The 10059-nt window shown below is 36.0% G+C and overlaps 1 protein-coding gene across 1 annotated transcript; it reads right to left on the bottom strand.

The window, feature by feature from the left end:
- Positions 1-1837: 1837 nt before the first annotated feature.
- LOC149889084 (uncharacterized) lies at positions 1838-2869 on the bottom strand. Its single transcript, XM_090089181.1, has one exon. The coding sequence runs from the start codon at positions 2867-2869 to the stop codon at positions 1838-1840; it is 1032 nt and encodes a 343-aa protein (XP_089945307.1).
- Between the last annotated feature and the right edge of the window lie 7190 nt (positions 2870-10059).

Here is a 10059-nt window from a genome sequence, read left to right as displayed (position 1 = left end):
GGTGTTTCTTTCCCCCTCCATGGTTTGAATGGCAGACTCTCTCACCAAATTAAAAAAGGATGCGAGGTCTTGGTATTGAGAAGAAGGTCTATAAGAAAATTGTCTTACAGAACCCTCTGCTGAATGTTCAGTCATTTTAAACTTTACTTTAATTGGTTTTGGCAAGGGCTGTTTATACTCTGTTTTTAATACAAGCGATTTGATAGACTTTATTTTTTCATCGATTTTGGTCGCTGCTTTGCTTACCTGATTCTTGACTACTTCAGGAACGTAAGGCTCCACCCATTCTTTAACATCATTAAACTTAGTTTTAACATACGACGCCACACTTTTTGCAGCCGACGTCAGACTTGAAAAAAATGAAGGTCTAGGTGGAATGACTGGTTTTGGTGTTATAGCAGGTGTTAAATCTGAAACAGGTTCGTCAAGGATAGGCCTTTGCAAATGAGCTGGTTTTGGAGCAATAGGAGGCTTTACCACAGGTCTTGGTGGAATGATTGCTGGTTTCGGAGCAATAGGAGGTTTTACTACAGGTCTTGAAGGTTGCAAAGTCATTATAAGCTCACCTTTTCTCATTTTAGAATACCCTCTTATTTTTTGCTCTTTAGCAATTTCTTTTAATTCTTTCAACGTTTTGTTTTCCATTTTTTAATAGTGCAAGATTTTTATTTAAGCCATTTTCAATTTTTAAATTTGACATATATCAAATTTAAAATTTTCTACCTCCAGAAATCTCATATTTGTAACCATCTATCACTTTTCCATTTCTGCATTCAAAGTACTGCCAGCTATGTCCTGTCTTTTTATGAGTCTCGTAAGCAGACTTGTACTCAGCCACCTCACCAGTATCCACATGAGTTATTTTCAAATGTAAAGGATTATTTCTAATTAAACCAAGTCTAGCATATTTTGGATCGAGAGGTTTCTTTTCTTTTTTCTCATGTATTCTAGGTCTTCCCACTGGTCTCACCTCTTTTGAGTTTTCCAAAATGACATCTTTATCAATCAAGTTGTTCTCAACAGCAATCATCATGAGCGACATTTTATTGTTTGACGTTTTGGAAACCCCATTTTCTTTTAACAAATTTTTCAAAAGTTTTCTTGTATATTTCATCTTTTTTATTTGTAAAGATTTTTTTTAAATCAAATTCGATTTTTTAAAATTTATGTCATTGATGAAAATTATTCTAAAGTTTTCATACACAATGTCATTGGAACCAAGCGAATGATTTAAAATTGCGCTTTTTAGATTTCCAGAAATCTTTTTCTTCTCCTCGAAATCACAATCCAAACCAAGCACATACTTGTCAATCATTCTTAACTTTTCTTCTTTAGGCAAGCCTTTCCAAGTACTGAGATGATCTTTGATTTTCTTTTCCATTCGTGAATATTCAGTCTCACCACTCCATACAAGTCGGTAAAGCTTGTCTCTCTCTCCATCACTGTACTCTTTTGGAATATTAAAATCTCCGTTTTCAGTGACGTAAACAGATTCGCGAAACACACCTGTTTTTCCAAATGCAAGAAGCTCAAGATGTCTTTTTTTATTTATGTCAGTCTCTTTGATACTACATTCTAGAAAAAATGGAAAAAACTGTATCATTTTATTCTTCTTTTAACAGATTTAGATCCTTTTTCGGTCTACCCACAGGTCGATCTTCCTTCACGTCTTTAATCAATATGTTTTTATCAATCAAGTTGTTTTCAATCGCAAGCATCATGAGAGACATTTTATTGTTTGACGTTTTGGAAATTCCGTTTTCTTTCAGCAATTTTTTCAAATCCTTTTTCGTATATCTCATTTTTTATTTAAAAAAAATATTATTTTGAAAACATTTCAATAAACAACATTCATTCTGCTTCCATCTGATTTAAGTCTGAGCAATTTATCGGAAATGAGAACGGCAAAGGCTTGAGTGTTTGCAGGAACGTTTGCATTGAATGTCGCTTTTATTTGTACATCTATCGCTGAAGTTTTTAACCTCTCAGCTTGCTTGCTTACGTCAAAAACAAAAAGAGGACAAATGTATCTATAATTCATAGCAGATATATTGGGTTGAGCTATAATTTCGTTTGTTCCATAAAGTCTATTGTCAAACTTAGAAGCATCTCTATAAGCTCTTGAGTATTTGTTGTTATTAAAGTCTAAATTGTAATCCACAGCGGGATACCTTTCACTGTTTAAAGTGACATATATGTTCTTCAAGTCGCAGTGATTAAAGACTGCAGGATTCTCTGTTTGACTTCCAGATTTATTGGTTTGAAATCCGACAACAACATACCTAGGCCTTTCACTAGCAGATCTTGCGCTTAGCCTCCAACTAAAGTTGTTGGATACAGGAACAGCGATGGTGTCGCATTGTCTAGATCTGAACGAAAATGGAACATCTACTTTTGATTCAATGATTTTGTAAAGATTGTTGCTAGCTGCGACAGAGGGTGTGACATGAGGCATAAACAAAGATAATTTAGTTAGATCTACTTTTCCTGCAGCTGTTGCTTCTGTTCTAAAAATAACATCACTATCGCTTTTTCTCACAAGAGCAAGTGTATGCTTAAATCCATAGAGCACTTTATCGTAATCGTCGCAAAATCCAAAAATGTGTTTTAAAGGGATGCAAAACGAAAACGTTCCTTTTTCTTCAGTTTGCTTGATGATGTAGTCTTGTCTAGCTTTAAATCCAGAGTTGTTGACAAGATCTGCTAAAGCTGTTGTGTCTCTTTGCCACAGCTGATTCATTCCTTCAGACACTGGGAACTCTACTGGATATTTAAGGTATCCAATCATGGTGGTAGCTTGTCCAGGTTCGTAAACGGTCTCCACCTCTTGATTCGACAACTGATAAGAAATCTGACTGAACATAAACATGATACCGTTGTTAACAAGAGTAACGACATCTGCATCAGCGTAGGAAGTTCCATCCGCTTTTAAAAGTCTTCCTTCAACCAAAAGGTATGCCTCAGATGGAAGCGTGAACAAATCTTGCTGCTCAATATTGATTCTTATTTCTCCATCCACGTTTAGATTCTTATTCACAGGCTCGTATTCGTGAAACTCGAATCTCTCAATTTCTTCATCCACAATAATCTCTTCTGTAAAATTTAAAACATCGGAATTTGCCATTTTTTATACATCAAAGAAAAAAAATTTTTACATCCTCATGCAATCAAAAGCCCATTTCCTCTTTTTACCAAGTCTTGTATTCTAATCACGTTGTTCTTCGACAATCCTGATCCAAACATAGAATATTCATCTATAACTGGTGGTGCTGCTGCCGCTGCTTTGTTAACAATGCTTGAAATAATTTCCTTGCTTTTAAGACTGAGATCATTCTTTGCAGCTGGCTTTGGAGTTCCAGTCTTGGCATACAATTTCTCAATGGTTTTTTTACCTTTATCAATAGCAACATCTTTAGCAGTGGAAATGGCTGTTGAAGCTAGCTCTTTCCCTGCAGATTTAGTAGCCATGATGGCTTCTCTCCCCAGTTCAGTTTTTGCAATTTTATTAGCCAAAGTAGATGCTGCTCTTGAAGCGCTTGAAGATGCTGCTCTTCTCAAGAAATTCTTAAGCGTGTCCATGATTCCACTTCCACCAACAATATGCTTCTTAACATATCTATTTCTATAAACGATCATTTTTTATTTCCAAAGATTTTTTTTATTTCATATCGATATACGCCATGATAGCCTTGTACTCGTCTTTATTAATCCTATTCTGCCTCAACAGCTCATCGCATATGGAAACAGCTACATTTCTCGACTCTTTATTTCCAGCATGCCATGCAGCGATGCTCAATTGAAGTTTTTCCACCAACGCATTTGGATCGCTCGGAAGAATAATCAAACCATGACCTTTTTTTTCTTTAAGTCTGCTTTCAATAGGTATGATGAATTTATTGTATTTCTCAACCTCTGTTGCTTTAGGCTTGTTGTGTCTCGCATCCGACTTTACAGCCTCACTCTCTACTAAAATTTTCGAGTAATTAAATACATCTTCTGCTGTCACGTTCTTTGAAACGTTTGGATTGGTCATGAGATCCCAAAGACCTTCTGTTCCTTCATACCTTTCGCCTCCAACAATCATATCGTTTCCTTCAAACATCACCTCCATTTTTCCAATCGTATATTGACCATCGCTTTTGCTCAATTCAAACTTGTTCTTAAAGCTTCTTTTAAATTCAGCTCTTGCGTTCAGATCAAACAACTGATCATCCTCAGGAAAAATAGACGACTCTAAAGGCGCTTCTTGCTTGATGCTCTCCTCCTCCTCTTTTTTAACCTCGTTTTTAACCTCTGATTTTATCTTTTTGAACGTCTTCTCATTGCTTTCAATCAGAGGCTTGTAAAGCTTGCTCAAATCAGTCTGAAGATTAGCATCATAAATATTTTCATTCAAACTATCTTGATAGATTCTTTTTCTTCTTTCAACAAGTTCTTTCACAATTTCATCTCTCTTGTTAGGATCTGTTATTTTAAAAAAGGGCATTTTTTTAAAACGCAAGAAAAAACTTAAACGTAGACTTATATTTGTTTTTTAGATCTTTAATTTTTCTTAGATTCTATGAATCCCATGGAAATCTACGATTTCTTAGATTCGCTTGCGAATCCGTGGAAAATCTATGATTTTTTAAACATGTTGTTGAACGCTTTTATTGCATCTTCTCTTCCTTTTTGGATCAACGACTCTTTAGTTATCTCGTCAATGTTGATTTTTGTTTTAGTTCTTATTTCTTTCATCAGACTCTTAAACTTTTGAAGCTCGTCTAAAATCAATTCATACTCTGAATCGCTCACAATGTTGTCTACTAATGCCTTTGAAATGTGGCTGTTGATGGTATTCAATTTCGACTCGGCCAACACTTTAATCTTTTCATGCTTCTCCGCTTTTAGTGCTAGTTTTTTGTTGACTTGTCCTCCTACAATGGATAAAAACCCCATTCCAATAGCCACACCTTCACACGCAATCGCAATAGGAGCAGCAGCGATGGTGCTCAAAGTTCCAATTCCAACAACTCCAAGTGCAACACCACCTGCTTGCAACGTAGAGTCTACAAAAGAAATGATTCTGAAAGCGCGATGATACTTTTTGCTGAGATGCACTCGCTTTTTCCTCTCGTTGTCCATCTCTTTTTGAACCTCGCTTATTTTTTGAAGACGGTAAATGTGTCCATCATCTGCAGGAGCTGTTGGAAGACCTGGATAAAGTTTAGATTTAGCATCGTAATTGTATTCCATTTTTATTACAAAAAAAATATTTTTTTTCACTCATTAATGAAATTGACAAAGCCTAAACTTTCTCCTTTTTTAATAATAACATCCGACTTGCTGTTACTATAAATATCCATAATCACATTATCCACCGGCTCTGATAGCATCCTGATGTTATTGAAATAATCCAATTTAGATTTTATGCTTTCTTTCAAATTCACTAAAGCTAATCCGCTTTTAAGTTTTATTCCAAACATAAAATCTAATTTCTGATAACTCAGACGAAGTAGTGTGATGTCTTTTTGAGCAAATATTTCATACTTACTTCCCACTTTTACAGGAGGATGCTTCAAATACTTGTCGAAAAAAAGATATGATTTATGACGAGCCTTTCGGTCGTTATTAAAAAAAATTTTTTTATTCACATGATTCTCCATTTTTATTATCACAAAAAAATTAATTTTTTTAGATTCGTAAGATAATCCATCTTGATTTTTTAATTCTTTTTTAAGAATTAAAAAATGTTTAAGCAGCAGAAGCACACACTCTATATTCATCCTTTTGAAAACCTTCAATCAACGCTTCAGTCTTTAATCTATTTATTCTATCCTCCTCTGTAGTTCTGAGTCGTCTAATAATTATTTCACGTGGTCCAATAATATGTTCTCTCTCATCATCATCATCATCATCTCCAATGTAAATGGTGAAGTTGTTTGCTCCCGTTTCATTACGCATATCTTGTAAAAATTCATTATATATATAATCATCATATTCATTTTGTTCTTCAACACTCATCGAATTGTAATCTAAAACTACAGGGTCAGCCAACATAGACTCATTGTAAGGCAAATCTTCAGGATCATCATCATCTTCAGCGTCAACAAATATAAGTCTGTTTGCACTCGCTTCAATATTATTGTTAGGTCTATCCTCTGGATCATCATCTTCAGGGTCAACCAACATATACCAATTGCTAGGTCTATCCTCAGCAACAAAACTATCATCGTCTTCGCTTTCATAGAGATCTTCTAAAAATTCATTATCTGACATACTCATTGTTATTTTTTATATGAAAAGAAATTTATTTAACTCATTTTCAATTTTTTTCTTTTATCTGTACATTAGGCTCATGGAAATCACTAGTGATTTTTAGTTTCTTTGAAACCGTGGAAAATCTGCGATTTTTTAAGCGTAATAATAGGCTTGTCCTAGAAGAAGGTAAAAGCTTCCGGATTGACCGACTTGAGCATCACCAGAGTTGAGCGTGACAACGAGTCTTCTACCAGCTGCGACAGTAGGCATAGAATCTGCTTCTCCAAAATTTCTGTAAAAAGAGATGGTAGATGTAGAGCCGATGGATGAAGTGGATTGATACAACAGTCCAGTCGATTTGTTGTTGAAGGAAGTCACATTTGAGCCGTTCCATGACGACAAATAAAAATCTTCCAGTCCGGATGAGGAAAAGATGCATGTGCTGTCACCGTCATATCCTGGAAAATACGTGTAATTGTTGGTGTTGTACGGTGTCCAAGGAGTGAGTACAGTACCGTTACCTGGAGGTAGATTTCCATCGTACATTCTAACTCTGGACTCCCACCAGTTTCCAGAGGCGCCAATGACGTGCATCCTGATGTATTTCAACGAGGCACCATTTCCTTTTCCGCTGGTGTTCAGCAAAACGTATTCACTGCCATAAGTGGTGTTCAAATATCGAAACGTTCTGCAGTACAGCTTGTAAAGAGGGATGGTTGCAGGAATGGAAGCAAGTGTGGAAATGAACGGTTGAATCCAGTACGTGATGGCTGTTGCATTTTTGTTCACCAGTTGAATGGAGACGTCGTTTCTGAAAGGCATGTCCAACGTGAAATATCCTCCCAAGGAAGTGGTGTTATACATGTTGCATCCCTGCAAAGAGTTGGCGTAAAAAGCTCCTCCCAATGGTGAGAAAAGCAAATCGGTAGCAAGTCCTGTTTGATCCACTCCAATTCCTTCCGTTGTTTCTGCATAATTCCCTACATTGATTTCTCCGTCAGTAAAGATTCGAATAAAAACTTGACCGGGAATATTCGTGCCAGAGGAGCTGTATAAAGCCAGCCACAATCTTCTCAGTACTCCAGATTTTCCAGAAAACGCAAACACTGGCGAAGTGGTTAATGCTGCAACTGTCTGAGACTTGAATCCTAAACTGGTAAAACTAGATCCTGGAACGACACTGGTCAAACTCGATTTTTGTAACAATAAGTCTACATAATTCTTTGTTGCTCCATCTTGCGCGTTGACTGGATCAGTCACATTAATTAATTTGTGTGAGTTCAAATCCAAATCTGCATTTCCAACAGTCGCTCCACTTGAAGCATGCGTGTCCACATAATTTTTCGTAGCCGAATCCGAAGCTGATGTGGGTTCTGCTAAATTAGTTAGTTTATGAGCTGTCATGTTAATGTCAGTGTATGAAATAGTGTTGTAAGAGACTTTGGTGTCTACATACCCTTTTGTCGCTGCGTCTTTTAAAGCGGTAGGGTCGCTCACATTGATCAACTTGTGAGAGTTCATGTCGATGATCCCTGTGATGGTGCTGGATCCGTCTGTTTTAACACACTGGCTCGAACTCACATCAACGTAATTTTTTGTGGCAGCGTCATGCAAATTAGTTGGCTCATTCAAATTGATGGCTTTGTGAAAATTCAAATCCAAGTCTGCAGTTCCAATCGATGATCCTCCTCCTGACGCATGCGTATCTACATAATTCTTCGTAGCTGCATCGTGTGCGTTAGTCGGTTCACCCAAATTGATGATTTTATGAGAGTTGTAATCCAAATCTGCAGTGATGGTGCTGTTTCCATCTGTTCTGACATAGAGATCACCTGTTATAGTTGTTGCTGAATAAGGATCATAAAAATACCTCCCTAATTCAGTTCTTCCAAATTTGTCAATCATTTTTTAATGATGGAAAAAATTTTTTCACCAAAGTGTGTTAACAACGCTTTGAAAGTCATCTCCTTCCTGTAATTTTTTCAAGACGTAAAGACACAAGTGTCCACAATAAGACGTATCACCAAATTGAACCCTTTCACTGTTGTAAAAGACAGGACTTTTCAAATAATGAACTAGCTCGACAAGAGGTGGCTGAGCATAAGAGTCAAAACTGTATTTCTTATCACCGTCTTTATACCAACACACCCAATGAAACCCATCTGTGCTAGAATCCCCCGTGTTAACAATTCCACATTCTTTTTTTCTTGGCTTTTTAGGTAATTCATCCCTCACAAAAACACCTCTAAAGTTTTTAATTTTGAGCTTTTTCACAGCATCTATTAATTGAAAGTTGGTGAGAGGTTTGTTCGGTAGTACAATTCCTTCAACGTTGATCATTTTTTTTAAAATTCAGAAAAATTTTAAAAAAGGTTTTTACATTTCATCATCCTGCTCTATTTCATCTTCTTTCACCTCTAAATTCATGTCTTCACACATCATGATGCTATGAGGTAAAGATGCATTTTTTACGATGACGGCTTCGACCAGTTTAACTTGAATAGACACAATCGAAGGACCAATATACACCCCCTCAATTCTAAGTCCTCCAATAGCATAACATCGTTGGTTGATAAAATCGTGTCCAGAAGAGTTGACCAAATTTTTATTACCACGTTCTCCTTTGACTCCATTTTTTATATCAAGATCTGTTTTCTTTCTATGAAATACAGAAGTAATGAGTATTTCATCTTTCACATTTTTAGTAAACGTCTTTGCATAAAAGACTGGTGCAGATTCAGCATTATCAGCTTTATATTTTAAAATACTCAATTCTTCTGAATTAATTTGCTTTTTTCTTCCTCCTTTTTTAAGTTTGGTTGACAATTTATCTACTTCACCTCTAATGAACAAAGTAATCTTTTCCATTGTGCTAATAAACTTTTCTTCTTGTTCTGTCTTTCCTTTCTTAGCATCAAAGCAAACAAAGGACATGGAATACCCAGTCAATTTTTGTGTTGCTGGATCTTTATTCCCGCATACACCATACGAAAATAAGATGGGAGATCGTAATACAAGAGGACCATCTCCACTTGGATAAGAATATTTTACTGGCACTTTTTGATAGACTACTGGTTTGGTTGCTGCGTAAATTTCTCCAACTGATAATTTACTCTCATCAAAATTTTCAATTGTAATAAAACTCATTTCTTTTATATAGAAAAGAAAATTATTTAACTCGTTTTTTGGAATAATGAAAATCTACGATTTTTTAGATCCGTCCATTTCAGGTTCTCCGGTGCTTTTTTTTAACAGATACACCTAGACCGAATTTAGCTTTGGCTTTGATGATGGGAGTGATCAGTTTTCTTTCGTTTATCTCTTTTTGAGTAGGGTTTGGAATGGAGTTCATTTCTTCAAGCATCATTTGATCTGCTACATTTCTGCTTTTAACATCGTTTAAATATTTGTAAGCTAAATCGTGGTGGTATGCTGCATTGTCTACTCTATCCACCGGTTTGCTCCACTCTTGATACATGTCTGTGGATGTGAGTCTTTTGTCCAAGTTTGTGCCAGGTCCTGCAAAATTCATTCCTGGAATGTGCATTTCTCCTGGAAATTTTGCCCATGGAAGCTTTATTTTTTTTGAAAAATTGTTGATCGACTCCACCAAGTCTCCTCCATTGACTTCATTCGCAGAAACAAACTTGCATTTGCCTCTTCCGCAGACGGCACAAGTTCCTTTAAGCATATTTCTATTGCTCTTGCTTATAGAATGGTACAAGTTGTTCGTTTCTGTTATTCTTTTGCATTTGACACAATACATTTTTTATATTCAACATAATAAAAAATGGAAGTGATTGATTTGTCATGGAATGT

The sequence above is a fragment of the Hydra viridissima genome, unplaced genomic scaffold, assembly GCF_058129835.1.
Source record: "Hydra viridissima isolate aposymbiotic clone 2 unplaced genomic scaffold, HvirCarnegie_v1 scaffold_5, whole genome shotgun sequence".
Taxonomy (NCBI): Eukaryota; Metazoa; Cnidaria; class Hydrozoa; order Anthoathecata; family Hydridae; genus Hydra; species Hydra viridissima.
The sequence above is the reverse complement of the archived record's forward strand: the minus strand, read 5'-3'. Positions and strand labels throughout refer to the sequence as shown.